At 48.6% G+C, this 22,580-nt stretch overlaps 1 protein-coding gene across 1 annotated transcript; it reads right to left on the minus strand.

The window, feature by feature from the left end:
• Nucleotides 1–5,438: 5,438 nt before the first annotated feature.
• Nucleotides 5,439–11,340, minus strand: LOC120062208 (uncharacterized protein DKFZp434B061-like). The gene is made up of 19 exons (XM_039012009.1): nucleotides 11,045–11,340; nucleotides 10,827–10,839; nucleotides 10,570–10,635; nucleotides 10,158–10,223; nucleotides 10,001–10,066; nucleotides 9,740–9,805; nucleotides 9,583–9,648; nucleotides 9,426–9,491; nucleotides 8,912–8,977; nucleotides 8,500–8,565; nucleotides 8,343–8,408; nucleotides 8,186–8,251; nucleotides 7,925–7,990; nucleotides 6,948–7,013; nucleotides 6,536–6,601; nucleotides 6,379–6,444; nucleotides 6,222–6,287; nucleotides 5,961–6,026; nucleotides 5,439–5,510 (listed from the first exon to the last, which is right to left on the minus strand). The coding sequence occupies exons 1-19, from the start codon at nucleotides 11,338–11,340 to the stop codon at nucleotides 5,439–5,441; spliced, it is 1,437 nt and encodes a 478-aa protein (XP_038867937.1).
• Nucleotides 11,341–22,580: the final 11,240 nt, after the last annotated feature.

Consider the following 22,580-nt stretch of genomic DNA (forward strand, 5'->3'; position numbering starts at 1 on the left):
AAAGTATTCATTTTTCCTTTTTTGTTACCTTACAACCTGGAATTAAAATATATATATATTTTTTTTGGGGGGGGGGTTGTATCATTTGATTGACACAACATGCCTACCACTTTGAAGATGTAAAATATTTTTTATTGTGACACAAACAAGACCAAAACATTTGAGCCTGCATAACCCTGCCCCCCCCCCCCCCCCCACAAAAAAAAAAAAACTTCCTAGAGCCACCTTTTGCAGCAATTACAGCTGCAAGTCTCTTGGGATATGTCTCTATAAGCTTGGCACATCTAGCCACTGGGATTTCTGCCCATTCTTCAAGGCAAAACTGCTCCAGCTCCTTCAAGTTGGATGGGTTCTGCTGGTGGACAGCAATCTTTAAGTCATACCACAGATTCTCAATTGGATTGAGGTCTGGGCTTTTTCCAAGACATTTAAATTGTGCGTCGCCCCATGGACCTCCCGGGCGCGGCCGGCTGCGACAGAGCCTGGGCTCGAACCCAGGCTCAGTGCCCTAGACCACTGCGCCACCTGGCGAGTCTTCCACATGCCTTTTGGCGAACACCAAACGTGTTTGCTTATTATTTTCTTTAAGCAATGGCTTTTTTCTGGCCACTCTTCCGTAAAGCCCAGTTCTGTGGAGTGTACAGCTTAAAGTGGTCCTATGGACAGATACTCCAATCTCTGCTGTGGAGCTTTGCAGCTCCTTCAGGGTTATCTTTGGTCTCTTTGTTGCCTCTCTGATTAATGCCCTCTGCCTGGTAAAATGAGTTTTGGTGGGCGGCCCTCTCTTGGCAGGTTTGTTGTGGTGCCATATTCTTTCCATTTTAAAATAATGGATTTAATGGTGCTCTGTGGGATGTTCAAAGTTTTTTTTATAACCCAACTCTGATCTGTACTTCTCCACAACTTTGTCCCTGACCTGTTTGGAGAGCTCCTTGGTCTTCATGGTGTCACATGCTTGGTGGTGTTGCAGACTGGAGCCTTTCAGAACAGGTGTATACAGATGAAGTCGGAAGTTTACATTCACCTTAGCCAAATACATTTAAACTCAGTTTTTCACAATTCCTGACATTTAATCCTAATAAAAATTCCCTGTTTTAGGTCAGTTAGGATCACCACTTTATTTTAAGAATGTGAAAAGTCAGAATAATAGTGATTTATTTCAGCTTTTATTTCTTTCATCACATTCCCAGTGGGTCAGAAGTTTACATACACTCAATTAGTATTTGGTAGCATTGCCGTTAAATTGTTTAACTTGGGTCAAACGTTTCGGGTAACCTTCCACAAGCTTCCCACAATAAGTTGGGTGAATGTTGGCCCATTCCTCCTGACAGAGTTAGTGTAACTGAGTCAGGTTTGTAGGCCTCCTTGTTCGCACACGCTTTTTCAGTTCTGCCCAAAAATGTTCTATGGGATTGTGGTCAGGGCTTTGTGATGGCCTCTCCAATACCTTGACTTTGTTGTCCTTAAGCCATTTTGCCACAACTTTGGAAGTATGCTTGGGGTCATTGTCTATTTGAAAGACCCATTTGTGACCAAGCTTTAACTTACTGACTGATGTCTTGAGATGTTGCTTCAATATATCCACGTAATTTTTGTTCCTCATGAAGCCATCTATTTTGTGAAGTGCACCAGTCCCTCCTGCAGCAAAGCACCCCACAACATGATGCTGCCACCCCTGTGCTTCACGGTTGGGATGGTGTTCTTCGGCCTGCAAACCCCCCCGCCCTTTTTCCTCCAAACATAACGATGGTCAAACAGTTCTATTTTTGTTTCATCAGACCAGAGGACATTTCTTCAAAAAGTATGATCTTTATCTGGCTTTTTTATGGCGGTTTTGGAGCAGTGGCTTCTTCCTTGCTGAGCGGCCTTTCAGGTTATGTCGATATAGGACTTGTTTTACTGTGGATATAGATACTTTTGTACCTGTTTCCTCCAGCATCTTCACAAGGTCCTTTGCTGTTGTTCTGGGATTGATTTGCACTTTTTGCACCAAAGTACATTCATCTCTAGGAGACAGAACGCGTCTCCTGAGCGGTATGACGGCTGCGAGGTCCCATGGTGTTTATACTTGCGTACTATTGTTTGTACAGATGAAAGTGGTACCTTCAGGCATTTGGAAATTGCTCCCAAGGATGAACCAGACTTGTGGGAGTCTACAATTTTTTTCAGAGGTGTTGGCTGATTTCTTTTGATTTTCCCATGATGTCAAGCAAAGAGGCACTGCGTTTGAAGGCAGGCCTTGAAAGGGCTATCAGAAGCTTCTAAAGCCATGACATATTTTTCTGGAATTTTCCAAGCTGTTTAAAGGCACAGTCAACTTAGTGTATGTAAACTTCTGACCAACTGGAATTGTGATACAGTGAATTATAAATTAAATAATCTGTCTGTAAACAATTGTTGGAAAAATGACTTGTGTCATGTGTAACCGATGTGAAATAGCTAGCTAGTTAGCATTGGTGCGCGCTAATAGCGTTTCAATCGGTGACGTCACTTGCTCTGAGACCTGAAGTAGTTGTTCCCCTTGCTCTGCAAGGGCCGTGGCTTTTGTGGCGTGATCGGTAACGATGCTTTGAGGGTGGCTGTTCTCAGTGTGTGCAGAGGGTCCCTGGTTCGAGCCCAGGTCGGTCGGGGTGAAGGGACGGACGGAAGCTATACTGTTACACATGCACGAAGTAGATGTACTAACCAACTTGCCAAAACTATAGTTTGTCAACAAGAAATTTGTGGAGTGGTTGAAACACGAGTTTTAATGACTCCAACCTAAGTATGTAAACTTCCGACTTCAACTGTATATACTGAGATCATGTGACAGATCATGTGGAACTTAGATTGCACACAAATTGACTTTATTTAGCTAATTATGTGACCCCTAAAGATAATTGGTTGCACCAGATCTTATTTAGGGGGTGAATACATATCCAAGCACCACTTTTCCGATTTTTTGATTTTCTTTAGATTTTTTGAAACAAGTTATTTTATTAATTTCACTTCACAAATTTGAGCTAATTTGTGTATGTCCATTTACATGAAATCCAAATAAAATTCAATTTAAATAACAGGTTGTAAGGCAACAAAATAGGAAAAATGCCAAGGGGGTGAGTAATTTTGCAAGGCACTGTATGCCCACATACTCAGCTGTGGGGCTAACAAGACACACCTTTCATATAGACTTCAATGTAGCAGTCGAACAAATATCAGAATATAACTTCAAATAAAATACATCAATGTAGGCTACATCAGAACACACATGATAATATATATAATCCTCCTGCCTATGTGATAGTTAGGAACATATTCAGATTAGCTTTATAGTACAGCACACGTTTGTAAAGGATTTTTTTATTTTTCCTAACCTTAGTTTTCCAAACCTCCCACAATGCCTCTCCCCATGTCAAGTCCATTTAACTCCTGACAGCAGGGGTTCAAACTTTAGAACCCAGTTCCTACATTTGAATATAAAAATGTATTTATCAAACAAAACTATGCTACATTTTATCTCTGGGACCCTCAGGATGACAAATCAGAGCCAGATTACTGAATATAAACTACATTATTTACCTTCAGAGGTGAATGTATCAAACCAGTTGCCCTGATAAAAGTGTTTTGTTGTTGTGCACTCTCCTCAAACAATAGCATGGTATTTGTTCACTGTAATAGCTACTGTTAATTGGACAGTGCAGTTAGATTAACAAGAATGTAAGCTTTCTGCTCATACAAGACATGTCTATGTCCTGGGAAATGTTCTTGTTACTTACAACGTCATGCTAATCACATTAGCGTACTTTAGCTCAACCGTCATGGTGTAGGGGCACCGATCCCGTAGAGGTTAACCTGGGTGTCCTCTTTAGCCATGTCTACAAGGCTTGCTGCCACCAAATGCACCTTGGTTTAGGCATGTTGAAAAACCTTTTTTTACAGATTTTTACAGATACAAAGGATGCTATTTTACTGTACATTCCACCCACCCTTTTGCTAGTTTTATCCATCCAGTCGTTTCTAGACCCAAGCTCCCTACCTTTGCACGTTGAACAGCCCAACTTTGAATTCTGCTTGACAAGCCAGGGATTATACGTTCGCTTGTTCTTGAACTGCTAATTGCATCTGCTCCGAGCACTTCGTTGGTGGATGCACTGCCCACCGGCTCCCCGTCTCCCGCTGAGTCTGACTCACTAGTAGGCCTACTAGCTAGTGCAGGTGGTGATGCACTGCCCACCGGCTCCCCGTCTCCCGCTGAGTCTGACTCACTAGTAGGCCTACTAGCTAGTGGAGTTGGTGAAGCTGAACTGGCGGAATTAGCAGAGCTGCTAGCTAACGCTTCGAACACACCGACAGCGTCATTGCATTTTGGTACACCAGAATTACATTCATTTCCAATGAAACGCTGCGTTTGTCCTTGCAGCAGTTGCAGTACGTTCTGTGTGGTCCATACGTTGGATTTATGGAACGTATGCGTCAAACTGTATGCTGTAGACGGCTTGACAGAAATGGGAGCAGAGGGGGAATGTTGAACTGCTGTTGTGTACATATCCAGATGATGCTGCGTACTATTTTTACGTAGTGACGCTGTAGGTTTGATCGAAGCGTAAGGCATCAGGAACAGTTTGCCCGTCACTCCTCTCCCACGGCACTGACAGTTCTCTGTCTCGTTCTGGGTCCGATTCACCGTCTTTCTCTGGATTTTTGGACTTGATTGCCTTTTCTTATCCATTTTTTAAAAATTTGTCTTTCCCACGTTTCAAATTCAGTAGGAAGACGACTAGGCTATGAGACGTGATTACGTAGGGACATCTTCACTAGCTGACCACCACTACCAAGACCTGTGTCAAGATCAGTTATTTTGGACACCGGCCCTCCCCATAACGTCTATGCACAAATAAGCGAGCAGGTCTGGAATCAGTGTGGCAGGATAGGATGATTACACAGAAGGATCACCGTGCTTTTACATGATGGTCTTTCTGGGGGGTGGGAGAAATGACGAGGAGGCAATTTGATTTAACGCGGATTGCTTTAATTAGAACGTCTACAGTGCGAACAGTGAAAACATTTATAAATCCGCAAGAGGTACCAGATCTGGGGGAAATATGCCGGAACAAACAGTGTCAAATCTGATGGCCAGGACAGGGACAGTAAGGATCAGACCTCCAGGCTGCTGCTAGGGGTACAGTGAGCAGTGACAGTAGAGATCAGACCTCCAGGCTGCTGCTAGGGGATACAGTGAGCAGTGACAGTAAGGATCAGACCTCCAGGCTGCTGCTAGGGGATACAGTGAGCAGTGACAGTAAGGATCAGACCTCCAGGCTGCTGCTAGGGGATACAGTGAGCAGAGACAGTAGAGATCAGACCTCCAGGCTGCTGCTAGGGGGTACAGTGAGCAGTGACAGTAAGGATCAGACCTCCAGGCTGCTGCTAGGGAATACAGTGAGCAGTGACAGTAAGGATCAGACCTCCAGGCTGCTGCTAGGGGGTACAGTGAGCAGAGTGACAGTAAGGATCAGACCTCCAGGCTGCTGCTAGGGGATACAGTGAGCAGAGTGACAGTAGAGATCAGACCTCCAGGCTGCTGCTAGGGGATACAGTGAGCAGTGACAGTAGTGATTAGACCTCCAGGCTGCTGCTAGGGGGTACAGTGAGCAGAGTGACAGTAGAGATCAGACCTCCAGGCTGCTGCTAGGGAATACAGTGAGCAGTGACAGTAAGGATCAGACCTCCAGGCTGCTGCTAGGGGATACAGTGAGCAGTGACAGTAAGGATCAGACCTCCAGGCTGCTGCTAGGGGATACCGTGAGCAGTGACAGTAAGGATCAGACCTCCAGGCTGCTGCTAGGGGATACAGTGAGCAGAGACAGTAGAGATCAGACCTCCAGGCTGCTGCTAGGGGGTACAGTGAGCAGTGACAGTAAGGATCAGACCTCCAGGCTGCTGCTAGGGAATACAGTGAGCAGTGACAGTAAGGATCAGACCTCCAGGCTGCTGCTAGGGGGTACAGTGAGCAGAGTGACAGTAAGGATCAGACCTCCAGGCTGCTGCTAGGGGATACAGTGAGCAGAGTGACAGTAGAGATCAGACCTCCAGGCTGCTGCTAGGGGATAGAGTGAGCAGTGACAGTAGTGATTAGACCTCCAGGCTGCTGCTAGGGGGTACAGTGAGCAGAGTGACAGTAGAGATCAGACCTCCAGGCTGCTGCTAGGGAATACAGTGAGCAGTGACAGTAAGGATCAGACCTCCAGGCTGCTGCTAGGGGGTACAGTGAGCAGAGTGACAGTAAGGATCAGACCTCCAGGCTGCTGCTAGGGGATACAGTGAGCAGAGTGACAGTAGAGATCAGACCTCCAGGCTGCTGCTAGGGAATACAGTGAGCAGTGACAGTAAGGATCAGACCTCCAGGCTGCTGCTAGGGGGTACAGTGAGCAGAGTGACAGTAAGGATCAGACCTCCAGGCTGCTGCTAGGGGATACAGTGAGCAGAGTGACAGTAGAGATCAGACCTCCAGGCTGCTGCTAGGGGATACAGTGAGCAGTGACAGTAAGGATCAGACCTCCAGGTTGCTGCTAGGGGGTACAGTGAGCAGAGTGACAGTAGAGATCAGACCTCCAGGCTGCTGCTAGGGGGTACAGTGAGCAGTGACAGTAAGGATCAGACCTCCAGGTTGCTGCTAGGGGGTACAGTGAGCAGTGACAGTAAGGATCAGACCTCCAGGTTGCTGCTAGGGGATACAGTGAGCAGAGTGACAGTAGAGATCAGACCTCCAGGCTGCTGCTAGGGGGTACAGTGAGCAGTGACAGTAGAGATCAGACCTCCAGGCTGCTGCTAGGGGATACAGTGAGCAGTGACAGTAAGGATCAGACCTCCAGGCTGCTGCTAGGGGGTACAGTGAGCAGTGACAGTAGAGATCAGACCTCCAGGCTGCTGCTAGGGGGTACAGTGAGCAGTGACAGTAGAGATCAGACCTCCAGGCTGCTGCTAGGGGATACAGTGAGCAGAGTGACAGTAGAGATCAGACCTCCAGGCTGCTGCTAGGGGATACAGTGAGCAGAGACAGTAGAGATCAGACCTCCAGGCTGCTGCTAGGGGGTACAGTGAGCAGTGACAGTAAGGATCAGACCTCCAGGTTGCTGCTAGGGGGTACAGTGAGCAGTGACAGTAAGGATCAGACCTCCAGGCTGCTGCTAGGGGGTACAGTGAGCAGTGACAGTAGAGATCAGACCTCCAGGCTGCTGCTAGGGGATACAGTGAGCAGAGTGACAGTAGAGATCAGACCTCCAGGCTGCTGCTAGGGGGTACAGTGAGCAGTGACAGTAAGGATCAGACCTCCAGGTTGCTGCTAGGGGGTACAGTGAGCAGAGACAGTAGAGATCAGACCTCCAGGCTGCTGCTAGGGGGTACAGTGAGCAGTGACAGTAAGGATCAGACCTCCAGGCTGCTGCTAGGGAATACAGTGAGCAGTGACAGTAAGGATCAGACCTCCAGGCTGCTGCTAGGGGGTACAGTGAGCAGAGTGACAGTAGAGATCAGACCTCCAGGCTGCTGCTAGGGGGTACAGTGAGCAGTGACAGTAGTGATTAGACCTCCAGGCTGCTGCTAGGGGGTACAGTGAGCAGAGTGACAGTAGAGATCATACCTCCAGGCTGCTGCTAGGGAATACAGTGAGCAGTGACAGTAAGGATCAGACCTCCAGGCTGCTGCTAGGGGATACAGTGAGCAGTGACAGTAAGGATCAGACCTCCAGGCTGCTGCTAGGGGATACAGTGAGCAGTGACAGTAAGGATCAGACCTCCAGGCTGCTGCTAGGGGATACAGTGAGCAGAGACAGTAGAGATCAGACCTCCAGGCTGCTGCTAGGGGGTACAGTGAGCAGTGACAGTAAGGATCAGACCTCCAGGCTGCTGCTAGGGAATACAGTGAGCAGTGACAGTAAGGATCAGACCTCCAGGCTGCTGCTAGGGGGTACAGTGAGCAGAGTGACAGTAAGGATCAGACCTCCAGGCTGCTGCTAGGGGATACAGTGAGCAGAGTGACAGTAGAGATCAGACCTCCAGGCTGCTGCTAGGGGATACAGTGAGCAGTGACAGTAGTGATTAGACCTCCAGGCTGCTGCTAGGGGGTACAGTGAGCAGAGTGACAGTAGAGATCAGACCTCCAGGCTGCTGCTAGGGAATACAGTGAGCAGTGACAGTAAGGATCAGACCTCCAGGCTGCTGCTAGGTGGTACAGTGAGCAGAGTGACAGTAAGGATCAGACCTCCAGGCTGCTGCTAGGGGATACAGTGAGCAGAGTGACAGTAGAGATCAGACCTCCAGGCTGCTGCTAGGGAATACAGTGAGCAGTGACAGTAAGGATCAGACCTCCAGGCTGCTGCTAGGGGGTACAGTGAGCAGAGTGACAGTAAGGATCAGACCTCCAGGCTGCTGCTAGGGGATACAGTGAGCAGAGTGACAGTAGAGATCAGACCTCCAGGCTGCTGCTAGGGGATACAGTGAGCAGTGACAGTAAGGATCAGACCTCCAGGTTGCTGCTAGGGGGTACAGTGAGCAGAGTGACAGTAGAGATCAGACCTCCAGGCTGCTGCTAGGGGGTACAGTGAGCAGTGACAGTAAGGATCAGACCTCCAGATTGCTGCTAGGGGGTACAGTGAGCAGTGACAGTAAGGATCAGACCTCCAGGTTGCTGCTAGGGGATACAGTGAGCAGAGTGACAGTAGAGATCAGACCTCCAGGCTGCTGCTAGGGGGTACAGTGAGCAGTGACAGTAGAGATCAGACCTCCAGGCTGCTGCTAGGGGATACAGTGAGCAGTGACAGTAAGGATCAGACCTCCAGGCTGCTGCTAGGGGGTACAGTGAGCAGTGACAGTAGAGATCAGACCTCCAGGCTGCTGCTAGGGGGTACAGTGAGCAGTGACAGTAGAGATCAGACCTCCAGGCTGCTGCTAGGGGATACAGTGAGCAGAGTGACAGTAGAGATCAGACCTCCAGGCTGCTGCTAGGGGATACAGTGAGCAGAGACAGTAGAGATCAGACCTCCAGGCTGCTGCTAGGGGGTACAGTGAGCAGTGACAGTAAGGATCAGACCTCCAGGTTGCTGCTAGGGGGTACAGTGAGCAGTGACAGTAAGGATCAGACCTCCAGGCTGCTGCTAGGGGGTACAGTGAGCAGTGACAGTAGAGATCAGACCTCCAGGCTGCTGCTAGGGGATACAGTGAGCAGAGTGACAGTAGAGATCAGACCTCCAGGCTGCTGCTAGGGGGTACAGTGAGCAGTGACAGTAAGGATCAGACCTCCAGGTTGCTGCTAGGGGGTACAGTGAGCAGAGACAGTAGAGATCAGACCTCCAGGCTGCTGCTAGGGGGTACAGTGAGCAGTGACAGTAAGGATCAGACCTCCAGGCTGCTGCTAGGGAATACAGTGAGCAGTGACAGTAAGGATCAGACCTCCAGGCTGCTGCTAGGGGGTACAGTGAGCAGAGTGACAGTAGTGATTAGACCTCCAGGCTGCTGCTAGGGGGTACAGTGAGCAGAGTGACAGTAGAGATCATACCTCCAGGCTGCTGCTAGGGAATACAGTGAGCAGTGACAGTAAGGATCAGACCTCCAGGCTGCTGCTAGGGGGTACAGTGAGCAGAGTGACAGTAAGGATCAGACCTCCAGGCTGCTGCTAGGGGATACAGTGAGCAGAGTGACAGTAGAGATCAGACCTCCAGGCTGCTGCTAGGGAATACAGTGAGCAGTGACAGTAAGGATCAGACCTCCAGGCTGCTGCTAGGGGGTACAGTGAGCAGAGTGACAGTAAGGATCAGACCTCCAGGCTGCTGCTAGGGGATACAGTGAGCAGAGTGACAGTAGAGATCAGACCTCCAGGCTGCTGCTAGGGGATACAGTGAGCAGTGACAGTAGTGATTAGACCTCCAGGCTGCTGCTAGGGGGTACAGTGAGCAGAGTGACAGTAGAGATCAGACCTCCAGGCTGCTGCTAGGGAATACAGTGAGCAGTGACAGTAAGGATCAGACCTCCAGGCTGCTGCTAGGTGGTACAGTGAGCAGAGTGACAGTAAGGATCAGACCTCCAGGCTGCTGCTAGGGGATACAGTGAGCAGAGTGACAGTAGAGATCAGACCTCCAGGCTGCTGCTAGGGGATACAGTGAGCAGTGACAGTAAGGATCAGACCTCCAGGTTGCTGCTAGGGGGTACAGTGAGCAGAGTGACAGTAGAGATCAGACCTCCAGGCTGCTGCTAGGGGGTACAGTGAGCAGTGACAGTAAGGATCAGACCTCCAGGTTGCTGCTAGGGGGTACAGTGAGCAGTGACAGTAAGGATCAGACCTCCAGGTTGCTGCTAGGGGATACAGTGAGCAGAGTGACAGTAGAGATCAGACCTCCAGGCTGCTGCTAGGGGGTACAGTGAGCAGTGACAGTAGAGATCAGACCTCCAGGCTGCTGCTAGGGGATACAGTGAGCAGTGCCAGTAAGGATCAGACCTCCAGGCTGCTGCTAGGGGGTACAGTGAGCAGTGACAGTAGAGATCAGACCTCCAGGCTGCTGCTAGGGGGTACAGTGAGCAGTGACAGTAGAGATCAGACCTCCAGGCTGCTGCTAGGGGATACAGTGAGCAGAGTGACAGTAGAGATCAGACCTCCAGGCTGCTGCTAGGGGATACAGTGAGCAGAGACAGTAGAGATCAGACCTCCAGGCTGCTGCTAGGGGGTACAGTGAGCAGTGACAGTAAGGATCAGACCTCCAGGTTGCTGCTAGGGGGTACAGTGAGCAGTGACAGTAAGGATCAGACCTCCAGGCTGCTGCTAGGGGGTACAGTGAGCAGTGACAGTAGAGATCAGACCTCCAGGCTGCTGCTAGGGGATACAGTGAGCAGAGTGACAGTAGAGATCAGACCTCCAGGCTGCTGCTAGGGGATACAGTGAGCAGTGACAGTAAGGATCAGACCTCCAGGTTGCTGCTAGGGGGTACAGTGAGCAGAGTGACAGTAGAGATCAGACCTCCAGGCTGCTGCTAGGGGGTACAGTGAGCAGTGACAGTAGTGATTAGACCTTGCATCACTTCTGGGTGTGGTTCCCCCTTGCATCACCTCTGGGTGTGGTTCCCCCTGCATTACTTCTGGGTGTGGTTCCCCCTGCATTACTTCTGGGTGTGGTTCCCCCTGTGTCACTTCTGGGTGTGGTTCCCCCTGCATTACTTCTGGGTGTGGTTCCCCCTGCATTACTTCTGGGTGTGGTTCCCCCTGCATTACTTCTGGGTGTGGTTCCCCTTGCATCCCTTCTGGGTGTGGTTCCCCTTATGTCACTTCTGGGTGTGGTTCCCCTTACGTCACTTCTGGGTGTGGTTCCCCCTTGCATCACTTCTGGGTGTGGTTCCCCCTTGCATCACTTCTGGGTGTGGTACCCCTTGCATCACTTCTGGGTGTGGTTCCCCCTGCATCACTTCTGATGGTGGTTCCGCCTTGCATCACTTCTGGGTGTGGTTCCCCCTTGCATCACTTCTGGGTGTGGTTCCCCCTTGCATCACTTCTGAGTGTGGTTTCCCCTTGCATCACTTCTGGGTGTGGTTCCCCCTGCATCACTTCTGGGTGTGGTTCCCCCTTGCATCACTTCTGGGTGTGGTTCCCCCTTGCATCACTTCTGGGTGTGGTTCCCCCTTGCATCACTTCTGGGTGTGGTTCCCCCTGCATCACTTCTGGGTGTGGTTCCCCCCTGCATCACCTCTGGGTGTGCTTCCCCCTGCATCACCTCTGGGTGTGGTTCCCCCCTGCATCACTTCTGGGTGTGGTTCCCCCTGCATCACTTCTGGGTGTGGTTCCCCCTGCATCACTTCTGGGTGTGGTTCCCCCTGCATCACTTCTGGGTGTGGTTCCCCCTTGCATCACTTCTGGGTGTGGTTCCCCCTGCATCACTTCTGATTGTGGTTCCGCCTGCATCACTTCAGGGTGTGGTGTCATGGCTCAGTGAGCCCTGAACAGCTCGTCTGGAGCCTGATGCTGAAGCCAAGCCAAGACACACACACACACACACACACAGACACACAAACACAGGCGTGTGTTCGCCTGTTAGCATGTATCTCTGTGTGTGTTCGCCTGTTAGCATGTATCTCTGTGTGTGTTCGCCTGTTAGCATGTATCTCTGTGTGTGTTCGCCTGTTAGCATGTATCTCTGTGTGTGTTCGCCTGTTAGCATGTATCTCTGTGTGTGTTCGCCTGTTAGCATCTATCTCTGTGTGTGTTCGCCTGTTAGCATGTATCTCTGTGTGTGTTCGCCTGTTAGCATCTATCTCTGTGTGTGTTCGCCTGTTAGCATCTATCTCTGTGTGTGTTCGCCTGTTAGCATCTATCTCTGTGTGTGTTCGCCTGTTAGCATCTATCTCTGTGTGTGTTCGCCTGTTAGCATGTATCTCTGTGTGTGTTCGCCTGTTAGCATCTATCTCTGTGTGTGTTCGCCTGTTAGCATGTATCTCTGTGTGTGTTCGCCTGTTAGCATGTATCTCTGTGTGTGTTCGCCTGTTAGCATGTATCTCTGTGTGTGTTCGCCTGTTAGCATGTATCTCTGTGTGTGTTCGCCTGTTAGCATGTATCTCTGTGTGTGTTCGCCTGTTAGCATGTATCTCTGTGTGTGTTCGCCTGTTAGCATCTATCTCTGTGTGTGTTCGCCTGTTAGCATGTATCTCTGTGTGTGTTCGCCTGTTAGCATCTATCTCTGTGTGTGTTCGCCTGTTAGCATGTATCTCTGTGTGTGTTCGCCTGTTAGCATGTATCTCTGTGTGTGTTCGCCTGTTAGCATGTATCTCTGTGTGTGTTTTACTACAGAGGTTTGTCACTTCCAGATGTCCTGTATCTTCCTCTAATATACAGCTGATAGCAGGCCTGTGTTCCAAATGGCTCCCTATTCAGAGCACTAATATGGGCTCTGGTTACACAGAACTGGTCTGGCTCTTAGCACATGTTTCCCATTCACACCCCAACAAGTCCCTGAAGAGGAGGAGGGGGGGGGGGGTAGGAGAGGCGGAGGAGGAGAGGAGAAGGGGGGGTAGGAGAGGCGGAGAAGGAGAGGAGAAGGGGGGGTAGGAGAGGCGGAGGGGGGGTAGGAGAGGCGGAGAAGGGGGGGTAGGAGAGGAGGGGGGTAGGAGAGGCGGAGAAGGAGAGGAAGGGGGGGTAGGAGAGGCGGAGGAGAGGAGGAGGGGGGGTAGGAAAGACGGAGGAGAGGAGGAGGGGGGGTAGGAGAGGCGGAGAAGGGGGGGTAGGAGAGGCGGAGGAGAGGAGGGGGGGGGTAGGAGAGGCGGAGAAGGAGAGGAGAAGGGGGGGTAGGAGAGGCGGAGGAGAGGAGAAGGGGGGGTAGGAGAGGCGGAGGAGAGGAGGAGGGGGGGTAGGAGAGGCGGAGGAGGGGGGGTAGGAGAGGCGGAGAAGGAGAGGAGAAGGGGGGGTAGGAGAGGCGGAGGAGAGGAGAAGGGGGGTAGGAGAGGCGGAGGAGAGGAGGAGGGGGGGTAGGAGAGGCGGAGAAGGAGAGGAGAAGGGGGGGTAGGAGAGGCGGAGGAGGGGGGGTAGGAGAGGTAGGAGAGGCGGAGGAGAGGAGATAGCTGTCATTTGTGTTTTATTAGCTTGATGCCACGTGATATGCACTCAGTGGTGATAATGAATGATGCTTATGAGATTATTCCCAACAGCCTTGTGTGTGTGTGTGTCTGCATTTGTATTTGTAGGCAGCAGCTATTCTTCCTGGGGTTTATTATGGATCCTCATTAGATAAAGGGGCAGGTGATAGTCTATAGTGATATAGGGGCTGGTGATAGTCTATAGGGGCTGGTGATAGTATATAGTGGTATAGGGGCTGGTGATAGTCTATAGTGATATAGGGGCTGGTGATAGTCCATATACTAGTGATATAGGGGCTGGTGATAGTCTATAGTGATATAGGGGCTGGTGATAGTCTATAGTGATATAGGGGCTGGTGATAGTCCATATACTAGTGATATAGGGGCTGGTTATAGTCTATAGTGATATAGGGGCTGGTGATAGTCCATATACTAGTGATATAGGGGCTGGTGATAGTCTATAGTGATATAGGGGCTGGTGATAGTCCATATACTAGTGATATAGGGGCTGGTTATAGTCTATAGTGATATAGGGGCAGGTGATAGTCTATTTGTATTTACAGCTCAGACATCCATCCATTGTCTCCATATGTTAATGTGGGTATTTTTAAAAACATTTCTGTGATGCTTGCTTGTTTTCATTGCTTTACTGGGAAGCTCAGCAGAAGTAGACATGCTCATGTTATTTATATTAGTACAGGGTGAGCTGCACACAGTGGATTTCCTACTAGGGCACACCGCCTCAGTGCTAACAGTATACATTGTTTATAGGCACATGATTACTGCAGACAAGAGCTGTAGGATCAGCAGAGGCATTTAGGGCAGTTAGAGGGCCATAGATTAGGTTAGTTACATTGTGTCTTCCAGCGCCGCTGGGATAATGTACATTGGCTGAAGCATTATGACAACTCAGCGACACAATGGTAGGGATTAGCTGAGCTGGCCTTGGGTCGTTGATAACTCTGTGTCACAGTGGTAGGGATTAACTGAGCTGGGCTTGGGTCATTGATAACTCTGTATCACAGTGGGAGGGATTAGCTGAGCTGGGTTTGGGTCGTTGATAAGTCCAGTGGCGATTTTAGCATGTCAATCTTGGTGGAGCAAACTCAACAACAAAACGTTTGGGGGATGCGTGCCAGAAAAGCCACAACACAACACTGAACAATATGTTAATTGTACTCTAACGGTGACAAACGGTGCCCACAAACTGTTTGGGCCTACATACAGCAGTCCCAACACCTTACCACTTCTACACCTGGCTATCAGCGGAGCCTCGTCTGTCTATAAGAGTTGGTGTGTGTGTCAGTCGGTTGTGTTATTGGGTGGAAACATGTTCTCATGCATGGAAGAAATATATAAAGTGCATTCAGAAAGTATTCAGACCCCTTCACCTTTTTCACATTTTGTTACGTTACAGCCTTATTCTAAAATATATTAATTAGTTTCTCCCCCTCAATCTACACACAATACCCAATAATGACAAAGCAAAAACAGGTTTGTAGAATTTTTTGCTAATTTATAAATAAAATAAAAAACGGATTATATCCTTTACTCAGTACTTTGTTGAAGCACCTTTGGCAGCGATTACAGCTTTGAGTCTTCTTGGGTATGATGCTACAAGCTTGGCACACCTGTATTTGAGGAGTTTCTCACATTCTTCTCTGCACAACCTCTCAAGCTCTGTCAGGTTGGATGAGGAGCGTCACTGCACAGCTATTTTCAGGTCTCTCCAGAGATGTTCGATCGGGTTCAGGTCCGGGCTATGGCTGTACCAATCAAGAACATTCAGAGACTTGTCCCAAAGCCACTCCTGCGTTGTCTTGGCTGTGTGCTTAGGGTTGTTGTCCTGTTGGAAGGTGAACCTTCGCCCCAGTCTGAGATCCTGAGCGCTCTGGAGCAGGTTTTCATCAAGGATCTCTCTGTACTTTGCTCTGTTCATCTTTCCCTCGATCCTGACTAGTCTCTCAGTCCCTGCCGCTGAAAAACTTCCCCACAGCATGATGCTGCCACCACCATGCTTCACCGTAGGTATGGTGCAAGTTTTCCTCCAGACGTGAAGCTTGGCCTTCAGGCCAAAGTGTTCAATCTTGGTTTCATCAGTCCAGAGAATCTTGTTTCTCATGGTTTGAGAGTCATTTAAGTGCCTTTTGGCAAACTCACAAGTGCTGCAGAGATGGTTGTCCTTCTGGAAGGTTCTCCTATCTCTACAGAGGAACTCTGGAGCTCTGTCAGAGTGACCATCGGGTTCTTGGTCACCTCCCTGACCAAGGCCCTTCTCCCCCGATTGCTCAGTTTGGCCGGCTCTAGGAAGAGTCTTGGTGGTTCCAAACTTCTTCCATTTAAGAATGATGGAGGCCACTGTGTTCTTGGAGCCCTTCAATGCTGCAGAAATGTTTTGGTGCCCTTCCCAGATCTGTGCCTCGACACAATCCTGTCTCTGAGCTCTACCGACAATTCCTTCGACCTCACTGCTTGGTTTTTGCTCTGACATGCTCGGTCAACTGTGGGACCTTATATAGACGGTTGTGGGCCTTTCCAAATCATGTCCAATCAATTGAATTTCCCACAGGTGGACTCCAATCAAGTTGTAGAAACAGCTCAAGGATGATCAATGGAAACAGGATGCGCCTGAGCTCAATTTCGAGTCTCATAGCAAAGGGTCTGAATAATTATGTAAAAAAGGTATTTCATATTTTTATTTTTAATACATTTGCAAAAATGTCTAAAACCCTGTTTTCACTTTGTCGTTATGGGGTATTGTGTGTAGATTGATGAAGGGAAAAAAATAATTGTATCCATTTTAGAATAAGGCTGTAACTTAACAAAATGTTGAAGAAGGGAAAGGGGTCTGAATACTTTCCGAATGCACTGTAGCGTCTCTAAGGGACTTAAAGATATCTGAGGCTGAAATTGATATTGACAGATATATTTGTTTGTGGCATGACCTTTCCAGAATCTAATTGTTTATTGTTAACCATTAAAACAAGTTTAATTCTGCAAAAATGTTATTGTTTTCATGTGATTCTGAAACGGGGGATTAAATCAAGTTTAGGATAAAACTTCCATTAACGATTTGAAATGTCAAAAGGTACAAGTTGAATTTGGGAAATTATGTAATTCTTTACAGTGACTATAAATGGAGGAGACTGAGTCAAGGATATAACTGTCATTAACTCGCCTATGTATGTCTACGGTTAAAGTTGAAAATTGTGAATTGGTAAATAACTTGGCTGCGCAGTGTTGAATTTCAAGAGAAGCAACAGTGACATACCCGTTAAATGAAGCAGTCTAACGTGGTAATAATATAGTGTTGGGATTACATCTTCACTCCAGGAAAGACATTTCTCATGGGGATTCCTCCAAGGTGACTGGAAGGCTTTAGCCTGTTTTATGAACGAGAGTGGCGTGTGTGTGTGTGTGTGTGTGTGTGTGTGTGTGTGTGTGTGTGTGTGTGTGTGTGTGTGTGTGTGTGTGTGTGTGTGTGTGTGTGTGTGTGTGTGTGTGTGTCCCATGTGTACGTCCCAGTCACGAGCGAGGGAAACGGAAACCAGTGTGGGTCCATTCAGGACTTGATTCATCCTTTGGTTTTTAACAGGAAAATAGGAAAAGGTTTATTTTAGTTTTCTTCATTTCACCCAGCACATCCTCCTCGCTGGGTTCTAATGACAGAGTCACCGCTTCCCACTTCCACACGACGCGCACCTGAGTTTGTCCCGTTATCCCTCACGGAGTTTTATTTGACCCCTTTTTCTCTGCGGCTCTTGCAGTCAACACCTCAAACACGCGACGTTTTGTAGTAAAACTAATAATCGGTTAAACATTCGCAGGACTGGAGAATTGGAAATGAAGAGAGATTTGACGTGTTTCTGTCGGATTTGGTTTGGGATCGCTGCTTCTTCAGGTAAGTGGAGAAAGACGCTTTGTTTTATGATCAGACAGTTTTGGATAGCGCAGTCAAAAGTTTATAGCGGCAACACGCACATCTGGGGAGGGGGGTTAGTGTGCTGTGGGGATTCTGGTATCATCTTTATCGTGTGTTGTTTTGTAACAGATATGGACTAGCATGATAACAACCAATTATTTTAGGAATACTATATATTTTATGTTAGTTTCAATTAGCTAAGTTCAAATAAGTGTTCTTCAACTCAGCCGGCCAACTTCATTCTCATATTCACTGACATCATAGGCTGATATGACATACGTTATTGTTTCTAATGGCACCCTATAGGACTCTGGTCAAAAGTAGAGCGCAGAGACTTATGGGAAGAATCGAAATTAAGATGTATTGATGCCAATGACTGTAGGAAGGATGACCAATAACCAGTTCCCCAGTAGGTTAGATCCCATGTATTATAGACTGCACCTTTAACCAGTTCCCCAGTAGGTTAGATCCCATGTATTATAGACTGCACCTTTAACCAGTTCCCCAGTAGGTTAGATCCCATGTATTATAGACTGCACCTTTAACCAGTTCCCCAGTAGGTTAGATCCCATGTATTATAGACTGCACCTTTAACCAGTTCCCCAGTAGGTTAGATCCCATGTATTATAGACTGCACCTATAACCAGTTCCCCAGTAGGTTAGATCCCATGTATTATAGACTGCACCTTTAACCAGTTCCCCAGTAGGTTAGATCCCATGTATTATAGACTGCACCTTTAACCAGTTCCCCAGTAGGTTAGATCCCATGTATTATAGACCGCACCTTTAACCAGTTCCCCAGTAGGTTAGATCCCATGTATTATAGACTGCTCCTATAACCAGTTCCCCAGTAGGTTAGATCCCATGTATTATAGACTGGACCTATAACCAGTTCCCCAGTAGGTTAGATCCCATGTATTATATACCACCTATAACCAGTTCCCCAGTAGGTTAGATCCCATGTATTATAGACTGGACCTATAACCAGTTCCCCAGTAGGTTAGATCCCATGTATTATAGACCCATGTATTATAGACTGCTCCTATAACCAGTTCCCCAGTAGGTTAGATCCCATGTATTATAGACTGGACCTATAACCAGTTCCCCAGTAGGTTAGATCCCATGTATTATAGACTGCACCTTTAACCAGTTCCCCAGTAGGTTAGATCCCATGTATTATAGACTGCTCCTATAACCAGTTCCCCAGTAGGTTAGATCCCATGTATTATAGACTGCACCTTTAACCAGTTCCCCAGTAGGTTAGATCCCATGAATTATAGACTGCTCCTATAACCAGTTCCCCAGTAGGTTAGATCCCATGTATTATAGACTGGACCTATAACCAGTTCCCCAGTAGGTTAGATCCCATGTATTATAGACTGCTCCTATAACCAGTTCCCCAGTAGGTTAGATCCCATGTATTATAGACTGGACCTATAACCAGTTCCCCAGTAGGTTAGATCCCATGTATTATAGACTGCACCTATAACCAGTTCCCCAGTAGGTTAGATCCCATGTATTATAGACTGCCCCTATAACCAGTTCCTCAGTAGGTTAGATCCCATGTATTATAGACTGGACCTTTAACCAGTTCCCCAGTAGGTTAGATCCCATGTATTATAGACTGCACCTATAACCAGTTCCCCAGTAGGTTAGATCCCATGTATTATAGACTGCACCTTTAACCAGTTCCCCAGTAGGTTAGATCCCATGTATTATAGACTGGACCTATAACCAGTTCCCCAGTAGGTTAGATCCCATGTATTATAGACTGCACCTTTAACCAGTTCCCCAGTAGGTTAGATCCAATGTATTATAGACTGCACCTTTAACCAGTTCCCCAGTAGGTTAGATCCCATGTATTATAGACTGCACCTATAACCAGTTCCCCAGTAGGTTAGATCCCATGTATTATAGACTGGACCTATAACCAGTTCCCCAGTAGGTTAGATCCCATGTATTATAGACTGCACCTTTAACCAGTTCCCCAGTAGGTTAGATCCAATGTATTATAGACTGCACCTTTAACCAGTTCCCCAGTAGGTTAGATCCCATGTATTATAGACTGCACCTTTAACCAGTTCCCCAGTAGGTTAGATCCCATGTATTATAGACTGCACCTTTAACCAGTTCCCCAGTAGGTTAGATCCCATGTATTATAGACTTAATTATTGCCAATGATCTTTAATTCCCTGTCTCTCTTTCTAACCGCACTATTCTACGTCCCAAATGGCACCATATTCCCTATATAGTGCACTACTTTTGACCAATGTAGGGAATACGGTGCCATAGGGCTCTGGTAAAAAAAAGTAGTGCACTATGTAGGGAATAGGACATGATTTGAGAGGTAGCCCTAGAGTACCAACATACCAGCCACTAGAGAAAGAAATGTCACCTTGTCTGGTTAGGGTTTGAGTAACCCCTCAGCCTGGTTAGGATCTGAGTAACCCCTCAGCCTGGTTAGGATCTGAGTAACCCCTCAGCCTGGTTAGGATCTGAGTAACCCCTCAGCCTGGTTAGGATCTGAGTAACCCCTCAGCCTGGTTAGGGTTTGAGTAACCCCTCAGCCTGGTTAGGATCTGAGTAACCCCTCAGCCTGGTTAGGGTTTGAGTAACCCCTCAGCCTGGTTAGGGTTTGAGTAACCCCTCAGCCTGGTTAGGATCTGAGTAACCCCTCAGCCTGGTTAGGATCTGAGTAACCCCTCAGCCTGGTTAGGATCTGAGTAACCCCTCAGCCTGGTTAGGATCTGAGTAACCCCTCAGCCTGGTTAGGATCTGAGTAACCCCTCAGCCTGGTTAGGATCTGAGTAACCCCTCAGCCTGGTTAGGATCTGAGTAACCCCTCAGCCTGGTTAGGGTCTGAGTAACCCCTCAGCCTGGTTAGGATCTGAGTAACCCCTCAGCCTGGTTAGGATCTGAGTAACCCCTCAGCCTGGTTAGGATCTGAGTAACCCCTCAGCCTGGTTAGGATCTGAGTAACCCCTCAGCCTGGTTAGGATCTGAGTAACCACTCAGCCTGGTTAGGATCTGAGTAACCCCTCAGCCTGGTTAGGATCTGAGTAACCCCTCAGCCTGGTTAGGGTCTGAGTAACCCCTCAGCCTGGTTAGGGTCTGAGTAACCCCTCAGCCTGGTTAGGATCTGAGTAACCCCTCAGCCTGGTTAGGGTTTGAGTAACCCCTCAGCCTGGTTAGGGTTTGAGTAACCCCTCAGCCTGGTTAGGGTCTGAGTAACCCCTCAGCCTGGTTAGGATCTGAGTAACCCCTCAGCCTGGTTAGGGTCTGAGTAACCCCTCAGCCTGGTTAGGGTTTGAGTAACCCCTCAGCCTGGTTAGGGTTTGAGTAACCCCTCAGCCTGGTTAGGGTCTGAGTAACCCCTCCGCTTGGTTAGGATCTGAGTAACCCCTCAACCTGGTTAGGGTTTGAGTAACCCTCAGCCTGGTTAGGGTTTGAGTAACCCCTCAGCCTGGTTAGGGTCTGAGTAACCCCTCAGCCTGGTTAGGGTTTGAGTAACCCCTCAGCCTGGTTAGGATCTGAGTAACCCCTCAGCCTGGTTAGGGTCTGAGTAACCCTCAGCCTGGTTAGGGTCTGAGTAACCCCTCAGCCTGGTTAGGGTCTGAGTAACCCCTCAGCCTGGTTAGGATCTGAGTAACCCCTCAGCCTGGTTAGGATCTGAGTAACCCCTCAGCCTGGTTAGGGTCTGAGTAACCCCTCAGCCTGGTTAGGATCTGAGTAACCCCTCAGCCTGGTTAGGATCTGAGTAACCCCTCAGCCTGGTTAGGGTTTGAGTAACCCCTCAGCCTGGTTAGGATCTGAGTAACCCCTCAGCCTGGTTAGGGTTTGAGTAACCCCTCAGCCTGGTTAGGGTCTGAGTAACCCCTCAGCCTGGTTAGGGTCTGAGTAACCCCTCAGCCTGGTTAGGGTCTGAGTAACCCCTCAGCCTGGTTAGGATCTGAGTAACCCCTCAGCCTGGTTAGGATCTGAGTAACCCCTCAGCCTGGTTAGGATCTGAGTAACCCCTCAGCCTGGTTAGGATCTGAGTAACCCCTCAGCCTGGTTAGGGTCTGAGTAACCCCTCAGCCTGGTTAGGGTCTGAGTAACCCCTCAGCCTGGTTAGGATCTGAGCAACCCCTCAGCCTGGTTAGGATCTGAGTAACCCCTCAGCCTGGTTAGGGTCTGAGTAACCCCTCAGCCTGGTTAGGGTCTGAGTAACCCCTCAGCCTGGTTAGGATCTGAGTAACCCCTCAGCCTGGTTAGGGTCTGAGTAACCCCTCAGCCTGGTTAGGGTCTGAGTAACCCCTCAGCCTGGTTAGGATCTGAGTAACCCCTCAGCCTGGTTAGGGTCTGAGTAACCCCTCAGCCTGGTTAGGGTCTGAGTAACCCCTCAGCCTGGTTAGGATCTGAGTAACCCCTCAGCCTGGTTAGGGTTTGCGTAACCCCTCAGCCTGGTTAGGGTTTGAGTAACCCCTCAGCCTGGTTAGGGTCTGAGTAACCCCTCAGCCTGGTTAGGGTCTGAGTAACCCTCAGCCTGGTTAGGGCTTGAGTAACCCCTCAGCCTGGTTAGGGTCTGAGTAATCCCTCAGCCTGGTTAGGATCTGAGTAACCCCTCCGCCTGGTTAGGATCTGAGTAACCCCTCAGCCTGGTTAGGATCTGAGTAAAACCCCCAGCCTGGTTAGAGTCTGAGTAACCCTCAGCCTGGTTTAGGTCTGATACAGAACTAGACTACTCATCTGTTTCAGTTGATACAATTAGTGTCTTTTTGTTCAAGACGATCATTCAGTTATTGCCGGCCTATTTGCTGTATAAAGTAATGAATAATTCTGACAATGTATTATTACAATATTACCAATAGTAGGATTAATTAATTAATTGTAATATTAGCTGTAGGAGCAGTATTAGTAATAGTAATAGTGGTGGTGGTAGTAGTGGTGGTGGTGGTGGTGGTACTGGTGGTAGTAGTACTAGTGGTGGTGGTGGTACTGGTGGTAGTAGTGGTGGTGGTGGTGGTGGTACTGGTGGTAGTAGTACTAGTGGTGGTGGTGGTACTGGTGGTAGTAGTGGTGGTGGTGGTGGTAGTG

Source organism: Salvelinus namaycush, chromosome 17 (genome assembly GCF_016432855.1).
Source record: "Salvelinus namaycush isolate Seneca chromosome 17, SaNama_1.0, whole genome shotgun sequence".
In the NCBI taxonomy this organism is placed as follows: domain Eukaryota; kingdom Metazoa; phylum Chordata; class Actinopteri; order Salmoniformes; family Salmonidae; genus Salvelinus; species Salvelinus namaycush.

Bases quoted from the DNA above. Each gene is read 5' to 3' on its own strand.
- LOC120062208 (XM_039012009.1), bottom strand. From the start codon at position 11,340: ATGCAAGGGGGAACCACACCCAGAAGTGACGTAAGGGGAACCACACCC. The intron at 7,014-7,924 runs GTCTGATCCTTA...TGTATCCCCTAG, and splicing joins CCCCTAGCAGCAGCCTGGAG to CAGCAGCCTGGAGGTCTGAT. The intron at 6,288-6,378 runs GTCTGATCCTTA...TGTATCCCCTAG, and splicing joins CCCCTAGCAGCAGCCTGGAG to CAGCAGCCTGGAGGTCTGAT.